Raw genomic sequence first — 21696 nt, 5'->3', positions numbered from 1 at the left:
GCTCCCGGGTCAGGTTGGGAGTTGGGCGCTAATGCAGCATTGCTTCAGGAAACCCTAGAATTAGGGAGGCCCAGGCCGGACGTGGTGACTCACGCCTGGAATCTCAGCACGTTGGGAGGCAGAAGTGGGCAGTTCAGTTGAGGTCAGGAGTTTGACACCAGCCTGGCTAACATGGCAAAACCCCGTCTCTAGTAAAAATACAAAAATTAGCTGGGTGTGGTAGTGCACGCCTGTAATCCCAGCTACTTGGGAGGCTGAGGCACAAGAATCACTTGAACCTGGGAGGCGGAGCTGTCGTGAGCTGAGATTGCACCACTGCACTCCCCCCTGGGTAACAGAGTGAGACTCCATCTCAAAACAAGAGAATTAGGGAGGCCGCAATGGCAGGCTGACTGTGCTTCGCTTTGTGAATCGGAAACGCTCATCTTGTTTACCTGCTCCTGCCGGAGGTGGAAATGACTCATGTCATTATTGTGGGCCTCCCAATATTTATTCTTTCAACTAAAAATACATTTGGCACATGATATATACTGTTCCAGGGACTAGGGATATAGCACTGAACAAATCAAAGTCCCTGCCCTCACAAAGCTTACATTCTAGTGGGGAAAACAGACAGTCAACAAGCAAAGACGGCATTTGAGAGCCCAGTGTCATGACGAAAATAACAGGGCCCACGGGCTGGTGGCTTGGGGTGTGGGAACAGCAGCATCACCATGTTGGTCAGGCTGGTTAAATGCGTGTGTGTCGTTCCCATCAGGGAAGGCCCCTGTGAGGATGGAGCTCATTCACCCGGACCTGAGTGATTGGTCCATGTGAAGGCATAGCCAGTACAAAGGCCCTGAGGCAGGGATGAGCTCAGGGTCTCCAGGGAGGAGAAAGGCACCTGGGGAAATGTGTGGAGAGTTACAGGTGGGGCGAGGGCTTGGAGGTCTGAGCCCAAGTTAGGGAATTTGGATTTTATTCTAAGATGGGAAGCCATGGGTTCCAAGTAGGGGGCTGACATGATATGATTTCTTTTTCTTTTTTCTTTTTTTGAGATGGAGTCTCACTCTGTTGCCCAGGCTGGAGTCCAGGGTGTGACCTTGGCTCACTGCAACCTCCACCTCCCTGGTTCAAGTGACTCTCGTGCCTCAGCCTCCCAAGTAACTGAGATTACAGGAGTGCACCAAAACATGCCCGGCTAATTTTTGTATTTTTAGTAGAGATGGGGTTTCGCCATGTTGGTCAGGCTAGTCTCCGACTCCTGACCTCAAAGTGCTGGGATTACAGGCCTAAGCCACCACGCCCAGCCATGATTTCTCTTTTAATATTCATTTAGCACACAGCCTAGCACGGAGAAGGTGCTAATCAATACCTGAAGGCAGAACAAAGGAAGAAAGAAGATGAGAGGGAGGGACAGGACAGGGAAGAGGTGTAGAGAAATGAACAGTTATCAATCACTCACTGTGCGTCAAGCACCTTTTGTATTGTGGCTGGGTCAGCATGAGAACAGGCTGCAAAAACTAGCGTGGAGAAGTGAGCTTGTCCACGGCCATCCTGCTAGTTTCACACCCCCAACAAGCCAGCGGTGACACATCGCATCCCACTGAGCCGCAGGGCATCAAGGCTGAGCTCCATATGGCATGATAGATTAGTTCCAGCTAGAAACCCAAAGGGCAGCATCATCTCATCATAAATCAGAGACCAGTGCAGGGGCCTGTGGGCACCTGCCTGCTCCCCCCAACCCCGGACAGGGACTAGATTGTCTCCCTCATGATCCTGTAGTGATGAATCTTGGATGAAACTGGAGCAGAGAGCATGCTGGCCAGGCCTTTGTCCACCTCTGCTTTCCAAGGCAAGTGACCAAGAAACCCTGTTTTAGAAATGCCAGGAAGCCCTATGATGGGGAGAAGCAGTTTAGCATGGTGATTAGGAGTGTGGGCTCTGGAGCAGGCAGCGTGGGTTCAAATCCTGCCTCTGCCATGTACTGGCTGGGGAAGTTACTTAAATACTCCATGCCTCAGTTTCCCCATCTGTAACATGGGAAGAAGTACCTCCCTCAGGGTGGTGGCTAAACGCGTGTGTGCCTCACACAGTAAGTGCCAGCCGTGATCCCACAGGCTCAAGTCTCAGCCGTGAGACTTGAGCAAACATTCATTGTTCCAGGTGGGCAGACAGCCTGCCACACACCCTGCTGCTGGGGAGGAATGCAGATAGTGATCTGGCCAGTGGCGTGGGCCGGCTGATGAGTGGAGGCAAGTTGTTTCTTTGGAAAGCCCAGGATTGGGGTGGCTTCTCTGCTGATTGAAATAGTTACCTGCTCGGCCCTTTACTGGGCTAGTTATGAGGGAGCTGGGAAGGCAGAGTGCCCTTATGAACACCTATGGTATGCCCACAGATGCCCTTAGGTCAGTTCATTTCCAGGCTCATCATAACCTCAGAAGGCCCATCTTAAATGCTTGCTCAGTTCATTTGTTCAGAAGCTTTTACTACATGCCAGTGACAGAGGCACAGAAAAAGTGCTGTGGCAGGGCGTGTGCGCTTGCAGACTGAGGCTCTGAAGGATAAGCGACTTGCTGCAGTCCCACGGCTGGCAAGGCAGGGGCAGAGCCGGAGTGAAAGCCATGCTCTTTTCTCCGTCCAGGCTGCTTGGGTTCCTCAGTGATCCAGCGCTCTTCAGGGTTTGGCTGATAAATTCTGGATCAGTAAGAATATTTGCACTGGATCTGGGAATATTCTGAAGAGGGTGCCTGTTAGTACTTTGGTGTGGTAGAGTGAGGATCTGATGGGAGGAGGCACAGCAGCTCTGCTCTACCTGATGTCCTGTGGGGTGGATGAGAGAGCAAAGTCTCCAGGAGGGGCCCCACACTGATGTCCACAGCTCGAACTGTGTTTTTTTTTTGAGCCAGAGTCTTGCTCTGTCACTCAGGCTGGAGTGCAATGACTCGATCTCAGCTCACTGCAACCTCTGCCACATGGGTTCCAGTGATTCTCCTACCTCAGCCTCCCAAGTACCTGGGACTACAGGTGTGTGCCACCGCACCTGGCTAATTTTTATATGTTTTAGTAGAGACAGGGTTTCACCATATTGGTCAGGCTGGTCTCGAACTCCTGACTTCATAATCTGCCCACCTCAGCCTCCCAAAGTGCTGAGATAAAGGTGTGAGCCACACCTTTATCCTACATACATGATGTCTTCAAAGTTTTGGCTGACATCAAATGTGCAAAGAAAGGATATACTTTAACAAAGGAAGCCTCTTACAGAGAGGCTGATTTGCTCATCCCTTTATAAAAGGATAAAGAAAATAAATTCTCATTTACCTGTCCTCCTCATAAAGACAACAGGCCGAACTTAGTCACTCACTGTGTGTCCCATGCATTTGTGCACATCAGACCCCACTCTTTTGCTGCGGACCATAGTGGTTCCCTCAAAGAGGTGAGCCCCACAGGAAGGGAGACTTTGGTTCTCCTCTCCTCTCCCACTTCCCAGGGAAGACCCGGGGAGCAGCCAGAGTGGAGGCTGAGGGGCCTGTCTGCTGGCCCTGCTCACAGCCTCTCCCAGGAGATGGCTGAGTCAGCAGCACATTCTGGGCCAAGCCAGGCCCAGCCAGACCCAGCCAGACCAGGCTCACGGCCAAGGATGGGGCCTGAAACAGAGACAAGAAGGGCTTACAGCAGTTGGAGTGCCGAGGCCAGGGTTGCTTGGTGCTCGGGCCAGAGCAATGACCAATGGGAGGACCCTTCTTGCTTGGGCTGGCTGGTGGCTTTCCCACGAAGTCCTCCATTTCCTTGCAGAGGGGGCCCGTAGGGTAGTGGACTCCCACACTGTCGGTCCAGATTCTGCCTTTCTATTTGTTCTAAGCTCTCAGGCTTGTTCCTTCTCCTCTGGGAGCATCAGTGTCTTCAACTCAAACATGGGAGTGATTCCTGTTTTGGGCCTCATGAAGTTTAGCAATAAAAATAAACACAGCTAACATTCATTCAGCGGTGATGAGATGCCACACAGTTCATGCATTACCTCATTTAATCTGCAGGCAGCCCAGTGAGGTGAGTGCTGCGATTATTCCCATTTTATAAAAAAACCGAGGGGAAAAAAATTAAGCAACTTACTTAAAGTCCCAAAATCAGAATATTACTTTTACCCATGAACCCTAAATTGCTTCATGGTGTGGGTGTTTTATAATCTTTAAAAAAATGTGTATATGAGGAGCCTGCAATTGGTAGCCTCTGTGGCATTTGGAATTGTCTGCTGTTATTTATTTTTGAGACAGAGTCTCTGTGTCACCCAGGCTGGAGTGCAGTGCCACGATCTCAGTTTACTGCAACTTCCGCCTCCCGGGTTCAAGCAATTCTGCTGCCTCGGCCTCCCAAGTAGCTGGGATTACAGGTGTGTGCCACCATGCCCAGCTAGTTTTTTTTTTTTTTTTTTTTGGTATTATTAGTAGAGTTGGGGCTTCATCATGTTGGCCAGGCTGGTCTCAAACTCCTGACCTCAGGGGATCCGCCCACCTTGGCCTCCCAAAGTGCTGGGATTATAGGCATGTGCCACCGCGCCTGGTCTGTTGCTTTTTAAATTTCTTTTTATTTTTGAGACAGTCTTGCTCTGTCACCCAGGCTGGAGTGCCGAGGCACAATCTCGGCTCACTGCAACCTCTACCTCCCAGGTTCAAGCAATTCTTTTGCCTCAGCCTCCCAAGTAGCTGGGATTACAGACGCACACCACCACACCCAGCTAACTTCTTTTGTATTTTTACTAGAGATGGGGTTTGCCATGTTGGCCAGGCTGGTCTTGAACTCCTGACCTCAAGTGATCTGCCCACCTTGGCCTCCCAAAGTGCTAAGATTACAGGGGGTGAGCCACCATGCCCAGCCTCTCTGCTGTTATTAACAGAAACTGCCCTCTCTGCAGGAGTAAATTTCTAACCAGCCTCTCCTGAGTTCTTGGATTGATTGTAATTGGCCACCTGACTTGACAGTGAATTTCAGACAGGCAATAACATCCCATTCGCAGGCCCACTTGGGCTGATGTGGGGGACCCCGTGCTGGTGTGAGTTTTCTTTGCTGAGCCTTGGTAGTGGCAGCTGCTCTGCTGCAGGTGGGCACTGTTGCAAGAGAAAGTAAACACCCAAACTGGTTAAACCAACAGCGTCCTGTTGATTCAGAGCTCATAAAATACAAGAGCCCCCAGCCACTTTATGATGTGCCAGAATCCAGGGGCAGGAGGGAAGCCTGGGGAAGCCACTTTGCAGGGGCCACCTTGAAGCTTAAGTGGGAGCAGAGGTCAAGACTTCACCCGTAGGCCAGAGTCAGGCTCTCAAAGATGACTTTAAAAGCAAAGCCCCTGGTTTGGTTGGAAAAGTGCAGGCAGTGCAGCTTGGATTGTCTGCAGTCTCAGAAATGAATGGGAGCCAGAGGGGGCTGATGAGGAGGCTAGGTGCAAGCCTGGGCACCCCACTGGGCCTCCTGAGAACCCTCCCACCCGCCCTGGACCTGTCACCCCAATTAGCAGCCATAAGTGATGGAGGTTGCATCAGAGAGCAATAGTGAAGTAGAACCCAGGAGGGTAATTTGGGCTGCTGTGCGCTGGCTTCAGTTCCTCTTTCAAAAGCTAATTGCTTTGCCTCTGGGTTCTCTGAGGACTGGAGCCTGCCCTGGAGGAGTTCCCCAGCCTCAGGTGGCCTCTTACGTGTAGAACTTGGCTCTTAAACAAATGTGCGTGACAAGTCACCTGGAAAAATTGTTAAAATGCAAATGTCTGGCCTCTGTCCTAGAGATTTGGGCACAGTGGGTCACGCATGTGGCTTCTGCATTTTTATCTGGCACCTTCTGACCCTGGGTTGGTAGGGAAGATTCTGCTATAGGTGACCTGGGAGTCAGTCACACTTTGAGAAACACTGGCAATTAGGGTCAAGAAACCTAGGCAGGGTGCAGTGGCTCTTGCCTATGATCCCAGCACTTTGGGAGGCCAGGACATGTGGGTCACCTGAGCCCAGGTATTTGAGACTAGCCCAGGCAACATAGCAAGACCCAGTCTCTATTAAGAAGAAGAAACCTGGGTTATGGCTCAGGATCCACCAAGAATAGCAGTGACCATAGGGGTGATACACATGGATATGTGTGGTACATATATGGTGAAATATCTAATATAAGACAACACTGTGGCTGGTACAGCCTCTCAGAAGCTACAGCTTTTAATGTTGCTAAGCTTGCTGACCAATGTTAATTAAGCCAGACACGCTTTTGATGAACTTGTTTCATCCTCCCGATAACCTGTCAAGTGGGCCTATTAACAGCCCCATTTTACAGATGGGAAGACTGAGGCTCGAAACTATGAAAACCCCTATAAGAATCACCCAGGGGGTGTCCAACACTACAGCCTTCACCAAGGGCTGGTGCTGCCCGTCACTGAAGCTGAGCCCTGAGCATCTGTCTTCTCCTATCTAGATGGGAGTAATAGTGTTTTCCTTGCCGTGGGGCTATGATTTAAGGGTTTAAACAAATAAATAAGAAAATGTTTTGAAAATAGCAAGAAAAAGAGGGGCATTTTTGAAAGTCAATGATAGCAAAGACTCTAATGTCTTGAGCTGTTACTGTGTGCTAGCTGCAGGTGCTAGCCATGGGCTGGTTTGCCTTATATAGGATGTTTTCTCATACTGTGGTAAAACATACACGAAATTTACCATTTTAACTTTTTTAAAGTATACAGTTCAGTGTATAAAGTACATTTACAATATTGTGCAACTACCACTACTCTGTAGTTGCAGAATTTTTTTTTTTTTTTTTTTTTGAGATGACGTCTTGCTTTGTCACCAAGGCTGGAGTGCAGTAGCGTGATCTTGGCTCACTGCAACCTCCGCCTCCTGGGTTCAAGCGATTCTCCTGCCTCAGCCACCTGAGTAGGTGAGATTACAGGTGCATGCCACCGTGCCCGCCTAGTTTTTGTATTTTTTTTTAGTAGAGATAGGGTTTAACCATATTGATCAGGCTAGTCTTAAACTCCTGACCTCAGATGATCCACCCACCTTGGACTTTCAAAATATTGGGATTACAGATGTGAGCCACAGCACCTGGCCTGCAGAACTTTATCACCATAAAAAGAAACACCTCACACATTAGCAGCCACTGCCCAATCTCCGCCCCCAGCAAGCCGCAATGTGCTCTACATCTCTCTGCATCAGCCTGTTCTGGCTGTTTTACATAAATGGGATCGTATGCTATGGGTCCTTTTGTGTCTGGCTCCTTTCACTTTGCTTGATGGTTTCAAAGTCCATCCATGTCGTGGCATGGTATCAGCACTTCATTCCTTTTCGTGGCTGAGTAATATTCTGCATGGATATACCATGCTTTATCCATGTATCCATGGATGCCATTTGGGTTGATATTTGATATTTTACCATCCATGTACTGACCACGTCCATATATTTATATGTAGGATCTTGTACTGCTTGAAGCAGACTCATGAGGGCAGGTAGTGTTATGACTTTACAGAGGAGGCATCTGTGACTCAGAGAGGTGAAGTGACTTGCCCAGGGTCACAGAGCAGGGATGGCAGATGTAGGGCTGAAAACCATGGCTCTCTGACCCCGGAGCCTGAGCAGCAGTTAATGATGTATTCTTTTGCCACTCCCAGGGACCTGTATTACCCTACAGCAGTGGCACCGCAGATCAAACCTGGCTGTGGCCTGCTGGAATCATTGGAATATTTTTTTTAAAAGATAAAACTGATGCTGGAGTCCTATCCTCAGACCATTTAAGTCAGAATCTCTAGAACAGCTGTTCCCAACCAGGGATGATTTTGCACCCTTTTCCCCAGGGGATATCCAGTCTTGTCTGGAGACAATCTTGGTTGTTGAGGGGTGGGGATAGTGGGTGTTCCTGGCATCTGATAGGTAGAACCCAGGGATGCTGCTAAACATTGTACAGTGCACAGGACACCACCTGCCTGCTGACCACAAAGAATTATCCTGCTCCAAATGGCAATAGTGCCAAGGTTGAGAAGCCTTGCTTTAGAACTGGGGCCCTGGGCCGGACACAGTGGCTCGTGCCTATAATCCCAGCACTTTGGGAGGCTGAGGCAGGCAGACTGCTTGAGCCCAGGAGTTCAAGACAAGCCTGAACAACATGGCAAAACCTTGTCTCTACAAAAACTATCAGGATGTGGTGGCACACACCTGTAGTGCCAGCTACTAGGGAGGCTGAGGTGGGAGGATCACTTGACCCCAAGAGGTGGAGGCTGCAGTGAGCTGTGATGCAACCACCGTACTCCTGCCTGGGTGACAGAGCCTCCAAAAAAAAAAAAAGAGGGAGGGCCTGGGTGTCAGAGTGTGTGTGTATATACACACACACACACACACACACACACACGCAACGCCCCTGGCCCACACTTTGAATTGGGAGACTAGAATATAGCTAATGTCCTATAGGCAGCTGGACTGGACTGTGACTGTTTTCTCTTTTTGCTATCTCTTTACATTTTCATTAAAAAAAGTTTTCTTCAGGTTTTTTTTTTTTTTGAGACAGAGCCTCACACTGTTGCCCAGGTTGGAGTGCAATGGCACGATCTTGGCTCACTGCAACCTCTGCCCATGTTTCAGCGATTCTCCTGCCTCAGCCTCCTGAGTAGCTGGGATCACAGGTGTCTGTCACCAAGCCCAGCTAATTTTTTGTATTCTTTTTAGTAGAGACGGGGTTTCACTGTGTTGGCCAGGCTGGTCTCAAACTCCTGGCCTCAGGTGATCCACCCACCTCAGCCTCCCAAAGTGCTGGGATTACAGGCGTGAGCCACTGCACCCTGCCGGGTGTATTTTTAACTTCCCATTCTAATTGGCCAGGGCTAAACAATGCTTCTCAAACTGAGCGCACAAGCATCACGTGGGTTCCTTGTTAAACTGCAGACCTGGGCTCCGTAGGCCTGAGGTGTACTGTGTGTCTAACAGGCTTTCCACTGATGCCAACGCCCCTGGCCCACACTTTGAGTTGTGAGACTAGAATACAGCTAATGTCCTATAGGCAGCTGGACTGGACTGTGACTGTTTTCTCTTTTTTCTATCTCTTTACATTTTCATTAAATAAAGTTTTCTTCAGGTAGGGAGGTAGGAAATGCAGACTTGGCAAAGGCTGGATCTGTTGGTTGCTGAGACTGTGAGGCTTTGAAGGGAGAAGCAGCGAGGCTGCCGCAGGAAAGACAGGAGTTGTGTTCACAGCATCGTGTGGTGATTCACAGCTCAACTGTCCGTGCCAACCTCCCGCCCAGCGCTGAGAGCTTGCAGCCCCTTCCACTGCCCAGCCCTCCTGGCTGCAAGCCCTGGGCTGGCTTCCCCAGTAGCAATGACTCAGGCTTTCCACCTGTAAAATGGGCGGGAGGCTCTTGCCATGGCCCCACCCAGCCCCGGGGCCAAAAGCCCCCAGCTGCTCCCCAGTTTCATCAAAGGCAGATCCTCAAAGCCGGGGACCTGCAGCTGCTGTTCTTGCCGCTAATAAATCTCGATTTGTGGCAGCTCAATTAGGAAGTCATCACAAAACTTTGATATTGAAAGAAAGGATTAATAACCCAGCCCACGTGGGAGAGAGTAGCAGCTTCTGCCAAGAGGTCTTTGTCATCTATCCTTGTAGCCAGCAGCCCCTTGTAGGGGCAGCGCTGGCAGGTGGGTCTCTGGGAACAGAGGGTGCCTGGGCCGAGCTGGGGATGGGAAAAGCCATTGGCAGATTTGTTTGAGTAGCTGCTGGGTGGCACTTTCAAGGTGGAGAATCTGGAAGCCTCTGGCTGGTGCTTGGCAACTCCTGAAATGTTGCCAAGTTCTTCTTTGCTCCATCAAGTGGTTCCAGCAGATGCAGGGGGATGCCGGCGGCCTGGAGGTCCGGGCAAGGCAGGAGGGAAGGGTTAGAAATGGGCCTTGGGCCTTACGCGGTTGCTGCCCAGGCTCCCGGATGGGGAGGTCCTCAGGTTCCTGGCATGGAAGGGGCTGGCTCTCTGCCCAGTTCTTTGGGCTTCAGGAGGAATGTCAAGAGCTCAGACTGACTCACCCCAGGGGGCGGGCCCAGCCTCTTGGCCCACACTGGAAGGAGAGAGGCCTGAGGAGGCAGGCCCTGGCTCTGGCTCTGGCTGGGATCTGCTGTTTGCCTGCCCTGGGAAGGTGGCTGGAGCGGGTCTTCATTCTTTTCTGCAGCCTGCCTTCTGTAATAATGGGTGGCTGGTTGGTTAGCCTAAGAGATTGGACTCTGGAGCTGGAGAAACCTGTTTCTGAGGGTTCAGATCTAAGCTTCACCATGTACCCTTGGCTAAGCAGTGACCTCACTTTCCTTAGCTTTGCTTTCTGCCCAGTTAAATGCAAATCATTTTAATACTTCCTTCCTCAGAGGGTTGCTGTGAGCATTCAAGTATAGCATCTTGGTTTAGCACTTAGCAGAGGCCTATCCTGTTCCTCCATTTTTCATGTATTACAAATATAGATGAGGACACAGATAAAATAGATGTATTGAGAATACGTATTGGGAAATACAGACATATCCATATCTGTCCACCCACCCGTCCCTCCACCCACCCACCGACCTGTCCATCCACCAACCTGCTCATCCACTCATCTGTCCACCCACTCACTCACCCACCCACCCACCCACCACTAAGTCCTCCTCCTAGGTTCCATAGGCTTACAGCAGTTCCGAAAAGCAAAGCCCGTCCTTCCTGGGCTTACATGCTAGGGGGAAAGATGAAGGAAGATAACCCAGTACAAGCTACATATAATGTATCTGAAAGTGAAAAGCTCTTTGGAGAAAAGCAAAATAGGACAGAGAAAGCAAAGGTGACAGAGAATGAGAGAGAGGGAACAGGACTGGGTACTGCTGCTTTACCTGCGGGAGGGGGTGGAGTGGGTTAAACAAGCCTCAGAGGTGACAGCTGAGTAGAGACCTGCAGGAAGTGGAGAAGGAGCCATGAAGGTAACTGAGGAAGAGAGACACTAAACGGGGCAGATGCTCCAAGGTAGGAGTGTACTGAGTATATCTGAGAGACAGAATGTTCTAGAAGTGTGGCTGGAGTAGAATGAATGAGGGAGAGTTCTAGAAAAGGACATCATGGGGGTAGATCTTGAATGTCTTAAAGACTATATTAAGTATCATGCATGAATTCCAAAGTCAGTATGTCTGAATCCTTCAGGTACTATATCCTAAGTTTAGCATACATGATGCCTTCAAGTTTTGGCTGACATCAAATGTACAAAGAAAGGATATACTTTAACAAAGGAAACCTCTGATAAAGAAGTTTATTTGCCTGTCCTTTGGAAAAGGATAAAGAAAATAAATTCTCATTTACCTGTCCTCCTTATAAGGACAACAGGCAGCCTCTGGCTTCCTATAAGGAGAACAGGCCTCTGTCCCTTGATTCATGAAAACGAAATGTGTTGTTAGGAGAAAATTAGCTCAAATGACTTAGAGAACTTTCACAGGGCATAACATTTGTACAGTCGTTGATTGTCAAGGGTGATGGTTCTACATTTTAGATAACAGGTGACACAGGAGGGCAGAGCATGTCATATCTCAGTACCATGAAATCAGACCTCCGAGTTTGAGCAGACATCTCATCTCCCTCATCATAGTGACCTTTCTCTTTTGCTTGCAGCCCAGCGATCTGCCCACGAGCTGCCCATGGTCGAAAGACAAGACACGGACAGCTGCCTGGTCTATGGCGGCCAGCAAATGATCCTCACAGGGCAGAACTTTACGGCTGAGTCCAAAGTCGTGTTTACTGAGAAGACCACAGGTTGGTGGATGTTGGAGCTCTTTCTCTGGCCCCTAGAACCAGACAAAAATGATTATCTCTTTCTTCCACATGACATTGGTTTGGGGGGAAGATCCTACCATCCAGTTTTATACCCTGCTCTTTTTACGCAACACGTCTCTAGGGATTGTGATGGCCACACCGTTCACCACTGTATGAATATGCCATTCTACATTTTAACTCATTCTAGGTCATTTTGATGGCTACTAACCTCACCCTCAACCCTTTTTAAAAAATTACTTTTTTCACATAAGGAAGGACATTTTAAAAACTTTTTGCTATTATCAAGAAGGGAGGCCAAACAGCATGGTGATCACGCATGCTCTGGCCCTGGATATCTTGGGTTCTGATCTGGCTTTGTTATCTGCTTGCTCTGTGATCTGAGACAAATTACCTAACCTTTCTGTGCCTTAATTTCCTCATGTACAAAATGATACTAGCAAGATTTTTACCCTATAGAGTTGTCATGAAGATTAAATTAGCTAATACATGTCAAGTAATTATAAAAGCACCAAGTACAGTGTAAGCCAATTAATATTGGCTACCTGGATTTTTATTATAAGCAGTTCTGCAGTTACTCATCTTAGACTTCTAGGATTAATTAATCTTCTTGTACATGAATATGTGTATCTTTTTAGTTTATTTAGGGTTTATTCTTAGCAGTGGAATTTTGGATAGTCATTCTGAGAATTTAAATATGTATTGCTAAATTACCTTCCAGAAATCTACAAATTGAAATTTCCATCATGTCAGCGAGAGTTTCATCCCATCCCAGAAATGCCATTTTTAAAAAATTAAGTTCTACGTTGCATTTCTTTGCTATGAGAGGCTTAGCGTTTTGTTTCTTCACCATGTGTATTCTTTGTCTGGTGTACTGTTGATGTCTTTTTTCAGTGGGTATGTGGTAAAAAAAGATGCTGATCTCAAGTAGGAAAGTATCAGCTTAAGCAATAATTGATGAAACAAATGTATGGTTAGAAGGAAATTAGCTCAAATAACTTGGGACACTTATTTTGGATACTAGGAACATTTTTTTTTTTTTGAGATGGAATTTTGCCCTTGTTACCCAGGCTGGAGTGCAATGGCGCGATCTCAGCTCACCGCAATCTATGCCTCCTGGGTTCAGGCAATTCTGCCTCAGCCTCTTGGGTAGCTGGGATTACAGGCATGTGCCACCATGCCCAGCTAATTTTTTGTATTTTTAGTAGAGACGGGGTTTCACCATGTTGACCAGGATGGTCTTGATCTCTTGACCTTGTGATCCACCCACCTTGGCCTCCCAAAGTGCTGGGATTATAGGCTTGAGCCACTGTGCCCGGCTAGGAACAATTTTTTTTTCCTTAACTGACATGATTTCAGTAGGTTAGTTCAAAGGGGCATTGAGGTTTGCCTATTTGTTTCTTGTCTTTAGAACAATCTGAGAATATAATAGGCGAGTTGTCCAGTTGGAAGGACTGTGCCCTGTACAAGGGCGCCTCCTCTGAGGGCTGCCATTCAAATTGGATGCATCATCAGCTTACATATTAGTAAGGCAACTTCTGGCAGGTGGAAGCAGACTGTCTTAGGCAAAGTGTGCTTCTTCTGATCTCACACAAAGCCTCCTTCTGGGATGAGCTGGACGTGTGACCAGAGTGTGATAATTGCATTCTCAAAGTTGGAAGCATAACAGGTGGCAGAATTGATTTGAAAAGGGTTTAATGATCCCATTGCAAAAAAAAAAAAAAAAAAAAAACCTAAAAAACAGAAAAGTTATTAAGTAAGGCCATGCAGTGGGGAAGGGAGATGCAGGGAGGGTCCAGAGTGGTTTAGAAGGTAGGTGTCACTGAGGTTTGATGGGATGTAGTGGTGTAGAGAGGCATTAAGAATGCAGATGGCAGGGCCAGCCACCAGGCAGGCTAGGTGCCACCCGGGCAGCTCTGCTGCTCCCTGGCAGTTTCACCTGTGTGAAGTCTGCATCATCTATCCTGAACTGAAAAGCAGGAACAGTGACAGTGCCTACCCGCAAAGGTAAGATCTGAATGAACTAAAGCAAGTAGACTTAGCACCGGAAGTGTTTGGTAAGGTGCAGGGGCTGCTGTGGCTGGGGCCTGGGAAGAGGTTGAGTGTTGAGATTGTTCTGTTCCCGTGGTGCACTGAGCCAGCTGAGATTTAGCACAGGAGAGGCGGTCTGTTCAGGGATGAGGTTGGGCAAGGAGCATGGGTTCCATTTCGGAAGTGGAAGCATTGAGTCTGTTGTGCCCATGGGCCTTCTTGCATGAACGGTGATCTCACCTCTGTGGAAAGGTAAGAGATCCGGGAGGTACTCGACCACGTGGTCTAGACTAAGAAACCAGATCCTGGCTGCAGATATTGTCTTGGGAGCTGTCAGCAATGAGATCCCAGGTGAAGTCCTGGGAATTGGCTCTGACCTCCCAGGATGGCCTCCAGTGTGAGAAGGGGAGACTTAGAAAGCTGGGAGCCACATCCTTTAAAGGTGGCAGGGGAGGAGTTGCTGCAGTGGGAGGAGGAGAACTGGGGAGTCTGGGGCCCCGGAGATCAAGGGAAGGAGACATGGGAAGGGTCAGCAGAGGCAGTGCTGTGAAGGTCCAGTGAATGGGGGTCTCAGGTGATCCGAATCACATACACTCAGGTGGCAGTGAGTTGAGGAGTAATGTTGCTTGAGGAATTAGAGATGGAATGTAAACTCTACTCCAGGCAGGAAGGCTACACCAGCAGTCCCCAACCTCTTTGGCATGAGGGACCAGTTTCATGGAATACAGTTCTTTCCAAGGACATGTGACCAGGGTGTGATAACTGCATTCTCACAGTTGGAAGCATAACGCAGAATTGATTTGAAAAGGGTTTGATGATGCCATGGCAAAAAAAAAAAAAAAAAAAAAATACAAAAAAGGTATTAAGTAAAGCTGTGGCAGTAGGGAAGGTGGGCTGATGGTTTCAGGATGATTCAAGCACATTACATTTCTTGTGCACTTTATTTCTATAATTATGACATTGTAATATATAATAAAATAATTATACAGCTCACCATCATGTAGAATCAATGGGAGCCCTGAGCTTGTTTTCCTGCAACTAGACAGCCCTATCTGGGGGTGATGGGAGACCGTGACAGACTATCAGGCATGAGATTCTCATAAGGACAATGCAGCCAAGATCCCAGGCATGCGCAGTTCACAGTAGGGTTTGTGCTCCACTGAGACTCTAATGCCACGCTCATCTGACAGGAGGCGGAGCTCAGGCGGTCATTCGAGTGATGGGGAGTGGCTGCCAATACAGACGAAGCTTCTCTCACTCACCTGTCACTCACCTCCTGCATGTGGTCAGTAACAGTCTGTGACCCAGGGTTGAAGAGCGCCCTGGACTACACCACATTCTTGGCCTCAGCATTACTGACCATTTGGCCAGATTGTCACCGTGGGGGTCTGTCCTGGGCACTGTAGGATGTTCGTCAGCATCACTGACCTCCACCCTCTTGGTGCCAGTAGCACTGCCCAAGCTGTGACAACCAAAAATGTCTCCAGACCTTGCCAAATTTGCTCTGGGGATCGATATTGCCCCTGGTCAAGTACCACTGGTTTGCGGTCTAGAAATTTTCAGGAAGGGCAAGGAAAGGAAAAGAAGAGCATGAGGAAGAGGCAGGATCAGGGTCACCTTAGGCCTTCTCCTGTGCGGCTCAGCAGTGCAGGCTCAGCGGCTGATTGTCAGAATGCTTGCTCATCTCCCGAGGGGCCACCCTGCAAAGCGGGCTGCAGGAAGGAGGCCTGGCCCCTGCCTGCTTGGCCTCGAAGGACCGACCCAGCCACATGGGGCTCTGTTGGCTGAGTGGTTTCTGAAATCTTTTTGTATATATACTTTTATATATACAAAAAGTATATGTATCTATATCTATAGATATATACACACACTGAAATATTTTTGCATATATACTTTTAATCCTTTTTTTAAAAAAATAATGTTTTGAGACAGACTGGCTTTGTCACCCAGATTGGAGCACAGCGGCACAATCATAGCTCACTGCAGCCTTGACCTCTTGGGCTCAAGTGATCCTCCCACCTCAGCCTCCCAAGTATCTGGGACTATAGATGCGCTCCACTGTGCTTAGCTAATTTTTAAAATTTTTCGTAGGGACATGGTCTTGCTGTGTTGCCCATGCTGGTCTCAAAGTCCTGGGATCAGGTGATCCTCCTGCTTCAGCCTCCCAAAGTGCTGAGATTACAGGCATGAGCCACTGTGCCCAGTCTAATCCTGTTTTTTAAATATCAAGACAGCATGAACATCTATTCAGGTATTTAATACATATTCTTTGAGAACCTGATTTTATTTGTTTTGTTTGTTGAGACAGAGTCTCACTCTGTCACCCAGGCTGGAGTGCAGTGGTGCGATCTTAGCTCACTGCAACCTCCACTTCCCAGGTTCAAGGTCATTCTCCTGCCTCAGCCTCCTGAGTAGCTGGGATTACAGGCATGTGCCACCACACCTGGCTAATTTTTGTATTTTTAGTAGATAGGGGGTATTACCATGTTGGCCAGGCTGATCTCAAACTCCTGACCTCAGATGATCTACCTGCCTCGGCCTCCCAAAGTGCTGGAATTACAGGGGTGAGCCACTGCATCCAGCCCAAGAACCTGATGTTAAATGGATGCATTGTATTCCATCATGTTGATACTTGATCGAACCATTACCTTTTATTGGGTGTTAGAATCACTAGAGTTCACTATGTTGAACTCATTGTGTTGCCTAGAAGTTTAAGGCCAGCCTGGACAACATAGTGAGACCCCATTTCAAAAAACAACAACCAACATCCCATGAGCACTAAGTGCATGCTGTTCATTTACATATTTAACTCTAGGAAGGAATGCTTGTGTTCAAAACCCAGTGCCACTACTTTCTAGCCATATGACTTTGGGCGAGTTACTTAACCACCCTGGGCAGTGGTTTCCTCATCTGTATATTGAGGATGAAGACAGTCCTGCCCATACACTGGTCCTGAGATTAAGAGTTACATGTGTTAAGTACTTGTAACAATGCCTGCACAGAGTAAGTTGTTCAATAAATGTAAGTGAATACTTCTTGATATTGCTTTTGCCTAAGGTTAAGGTCTTTGTATGGTATAATGGATTTAAGAGATGCATTTTTCTTTTTTTTTATTTTTTCTTAAGACAGAGTCTCACTCTGTCGCTCTGGCTGGAGTGCAGTGGCATAGTCTCTGCTCACTGCAAACTCCATCTCCCGGTTTCAAGCGATTCTTCTGCCTCAGCCTCCCGAGTGGCTGGAACTACAGGTGCACGCCACCACGCCCGACTAATTTTTGTATTTTTAGTAGAGACAGGGTTTCACCATGTTGGCCGGGATGGTTTTGAACTCATGACCTCATCATCCGCCTGTCTCGGCCTCCCAAAGTGCTGGGATTACAGGTGTGAGTCACTGTGCTCGGCCTAACAGGTGCATTTTTAAGTATCCTAATATACTTTGGGGGAGGCTTATTTTTCAGGTGATGGGCCAACATAAAGTACTCTGTATAGCAGGAATTTGCTAGCAAATTGATGTGGCTAGCGTAGAGGCTAGTTAACACCAGGAAGTATGTTTGGATGATTAGGAAGAGGTCAGAACAGAGTTCTGCCAGAGCCGGGTAGAGACATGGCCTTGGTTTGGTCTGGACATGGGTAAGATAAGAGTCACAGTGGCTTCTTGAGCAAGAGAGTGGCATGAAATTTAAATGACCAAGTAAGCATGGCCTCTCCAGCTCTGATGCATCTCCAGTACCAGGAAACTATCCTTTTGGCCTTCTTCTGATCTTCACAAAAAGCAAACGGCCTTAAAGTGCCTTACTGGTGGAGGAAAAATGCTAAGAAGAGAAAAATGCTGGTCTGACATGGTGGCTCCCGCCTGAAATCCCAGCACTCAGGGAAGCTGAGGCAGGCAGATCACCTGAAGCCAGGAGTTCGAGACCAGCCTGGCCGACATGGTGAAACTCCTTCTCTACTAAAAAAAACAAAAATAGCCAGGCATGGTGATGTGCACCTGTAATCCCAGCTACTTGGGAGACTGAGGCAGGAGAATTGCTTGAACCCAGGAGGTAGAGGTTGTAGTTAGCTGAGATCGAGCCACTCAACTGCAGCCTGGGCGACAGAGCAAGACTCTTTCTCAAAAAAAAAAAAAAAAAAAAGATGAATACTTCTTACTCCCGTCTAGTTGACAGTGCCTCTGTGGGGAGGGGGCTTGCTGATGGAACTCTGCAGGGAATTGTTTGAGGCTGGATTCAACTTGAGCTCCTTATGGAGTTAGGAGCCAGCCAGTTTAAATCACTGAGTTTAATTACTCTGAAGCTACCCAAGGAAATCAATTAAGCATTTGCGGAATGAATGATGAATGGCATTTATTCTCTAGCTTCTGCTCTCTCGGTTTTCGAAGAAATTGCACGTTTACCTCGTGAAGGCAGGAAAACACAGAGCCTGTTTCAACTGTGAAAAGTTGGCTGTTAAGAGCAAGAGTAGGAATCACAGCTCCTATTATTGGCAGTGTCTGCAGGTGGCCCTGTGCCTGCCACTTGCCATGTGTGGTCTCATCTAAGCTGGCACCCGTGGGAGGCAGTTAAGCTCAGAGAATCCAGGGGACTCATCCACGGGTGATATTCAGCACTGACCTGTCATTCAACCTCTTTGGGCCTCAGCTTCCCTGTCTGTAAAATGAGATACTGGCAGTCTTTCCTTCCTAGAGTTAACTATGTAAATGAGCAGTGTGTAGTTAGTATTCATGGGATATTGGTTGTTATTTTTTGAAATGGGCTTTCACTGTGTTGCCCAGGCTGGCCTTGAACTCCTGGGCAACATAAGTTCAACATAGTGGACTCCAGCGATCCTTCTGCCTCAGCCTCCTGAGTATTTGGGACTACAGGCATGTGCTTTTGTCACTATTTGCATGGTTTTCCAGACTCACTGCTCAGGACAGAGTCATCATTCAGTTGATACATACTGCCCCAGGTGCTGGCCTAGGCCGGGTGAGATTTAGGGGGCTGTAACCCACATCGGTCACCAGCACAGCTCTGAGGTTGGATGACCTGGGTTCAAATCCCTGATCTGCATGTAGCAGCTGTGTCATTCTGGGTAAGTCACTTCACCTCTCTGAGCTGACATTTCCTGTTCTGTAAAATACAGATGATGATTTACTTCTCTTGGGAGGCGAGATTAGATGAGCTTATACAGGTTGGGTGCTTTGCATAGGGCTTGGCATATTGAGCATGCTCATTAGATGTTAGCCTTTTTATTATTATATTTTGGCTGTGGAAATAGGCAAGTAAGGCTTTATCTCATGGAACTGAGAGACGTTAGAAAACAGTAATGAGTACTAATAATGAACTATGGGGCCAGGCCTTATTCTAAGCACTTTGTATGTGCTAACTAATCTAACACCTCATAGGAGCCCTACAAGGTAGATTACTGTTTTCTCAATTTTACTGATGAGAAACTGAGCACAGAGAGGTTAAGTAACTTAGTGAAGATCACACAGCTGGTAAAGGGCAGTGGTGGGATTTGACCCCAGACAGCCTGGCTCTAGGCCTCACACCTTGGACTCTGCTATTCTATACTTAGAACCAGGTAAATTTTGCATGAAGACCCTTCAGCTGCTCTGAGCCACAGACTTGAACCATTTTGTGGTGATAAAGACCCTGAAATTAACCACCCTACCCACCTGGGCAGCAGGTTGAATTCTCCAGTGTGTTTTTGGCATCAAGCAGATACTTTTCTGACCCTTTCATGCCTAACTGAAGAATCCCAGGTGAATGTAGTTCCTGGATTAATGACAGACAATCAGGGGTGTCAGAGACATGGTGGGCTTCCCTGAGGAGGGTGTCTGGCTCTGAGGGCTCTCTGCAGAGACGGGGCTTGCCTTGGATTCGCTGGTTCTGCTCTTTTGACCCCAAGAGCTCACCTCCCAGCCAGGGCCGCCTTCTGCCGGGGGAATCCCTGTTGCTCAACTTCTTTTTTTCCAAAACTCATCCCCGTTCCCATCTCCATGGACATTTGGCCAGCAAGGGCTCTGCGGGGCGGGGCGGGGCGGGGCGGAACAGTTGAAGTTTTCCAAGGAAGGGGAATCCCAGCTGTTTCTCACATTAAGGAAAGGTGACAGCCTCCTGGGCTAATCTTAGCCCCGAGTTTGGTCATCGGAATCACCGGCTCCAGCGTTCTTTTTATAGCTGCCGACTAAAATGGAATTGGCAGTTTCCACTCCATCAAGATGACAAATTGGAGAGCGGTGGAAAAACAGCAGGAGAGGGCAGCGTGGTGTTCCTTAAGTTAGAAAAGCTCGGTGTTTTGGAAAATGGCATCTTATTTATAGCAGCAATAATAATAATGATTATTATATTATTTATATTACTATTTTTGATTATTTGTGTGACTTTCAAGAGCCTGTATGATCTGGCCCCTGCCCATCTCTCTGACCTCAGCTTTTTTTTTGACTCTCTCTGCCGCTTGGCCATAGCAACACCTGGCTTCTCTCTGTCCTCAAACACCCCAAGCCCGTTTCTATCCCAGGACCTTGGCTTTCACAGTTTGCTCTTAGGATGTTACTCCACCGTTTCTTGTTTTTTTTTGTTGTTGTTGTTTTGTTTTTTTGATACCAAGTCTCACTCTGTTGCCAGGCTGGAGTGCAGTGATGCAATCTTGGCTCACTGCAACCTCTGCCTCCTGGATTCAAGTGATTCTCCTGCCTCAGCCTCCCAAGTAGCTGGGATTACAGGTGCGTGCCACCACACCTAGCTAATTTTTGTATTTTTTTTTTTAGTAGAGACAGGGTTTTACCATGTTGGCCAGGATGGTCTCGATCTTTTGACCTTCTGATCCTCTCATCTTGGCCCCCAAGGTGCTGAGACTACAAGCATGAGCCACCATGCCTGGCCCCACTGTTTCTTTTCAAGGCTGTTGCCTCCTATTCCTCCCAGACTCAGCTCAAAGGTCACTTCCTCCATAGGGTCCTCCTTGCCTGCCTCTATGAGGTTGTCCCGCTTCCCCAAAACCTTATTGCCTTCTGTGCCACTGTCCTGCTCTGTTTTCTTGGTGGTTCTTAGCACTACTGAAATCATCTTGTCTGTCTGTCTGCTCATTCATCACCTGGTCTCTCATGCTGGACTCTTAGTTCCTTGACAGCAGAGACGCAGTGTTTGCTGCTGTGTCCTCAGCATGCAGAGTGGTCCCTGGCACATAGTAGGTGCTCATTTGTGTTGCTGAATGAATGCATCATCTCTTTTAATTGTCACTCCAGCCCTGAGAAGCAGGCAGCATTATCCCTATTTTACAGATGAGGTGACTGAGGCTCATAGATGTCAAGTCATGGGCCCCGGGTCAATGCACAGCTGGTGACAGACATGGAATCCCAAGGCAGCGTTTGTCATCCTGGACTCCAGAGTCATTTTCTGTAGTCTTGTCAGAGATGACAAAGAGAAACCAGACAGAACAGTTAGGATCTTTCCTATTTATCATTCTCAGTAATTGCTGAAAAGCCATTTGGATGTTCACTGAAATTTAAAAAATGTGTAACTCTTCAGGCAAAGTTCACACTGGGAAGTCCAGGCTGTTCCTGACTTCAGTGGGAAGCCTGGCCCTTGGCCACGGGGCCTCAGGCGGAGTCGGGGGTCCCTGCAAAACATTGCAAAACAGGAAAAAATCTAAGGACACAAAAATAAAAGTGATGTGGCAGCGGGAACGGGGTTGCCATGGCTTTGAGTGACTCGGTGCGCCTGGGTGGGATCCAATGTTTTGGAAGATTCCTTCACATGACACAGAGTTTTGGAATTTTTCGGCTGGTAAATCCTTCTTAATTCAGGCCCCCAGGCTTGGCCAAGTAGCTCCCTGGCTCTCTCTGTGTCCTGTGGGGGCGTTGGAAAGCAGCCTGCATCAGATTACTCAGCTTTGAAACTTAAATTGTTTGAAGAGAATTTTTTTGTTTTG

The 21696-nt window shown here is 48.0% G+C and overlaps 1 protein-coding gene across 8 annotated transcripts in view; it reads left to right on the top strand.

The window, feature by feature from the left end:
* NFATC2 (nuclear factor of activated T cells 2) overlaps window positions 1-21696 on the top strand; it is a 179103-nt gene that overhangs the window by 94470 nt on the left and 62937 nt on the right. For all 8 annotated transcript variants that reach the window (XM_035298940.3, XM_078371997.1, XM_078371996.1 and 5 more), the window contains exon 6: window positions 11594-11734. In XM_035298940.3, the coding sequence (XP_035154831.2) occupies window positions 11594-11734 (141 nt within the window). The remainder of the gene's footprint in view (window positions 1-11593; window positions 11735-21696) is intronic.

Source organism: Callithrix jacchus, chromosome 5 (genome assembly GCF_049354715.1).
Source record: "Callithrix jacchus isolate 240 chromosome 5, calJac240_pri, whole genome shotgun sequence".
NCBI classification, from domain to species: Eukaryota; Metazoa; Chordata; class Mammalia; order Primates; family Cebidae; genus Callithrix; species Callithrix jacchus.
This window is presented reverse-complemented; position numbering and strand designations above follow the sequence as displayed.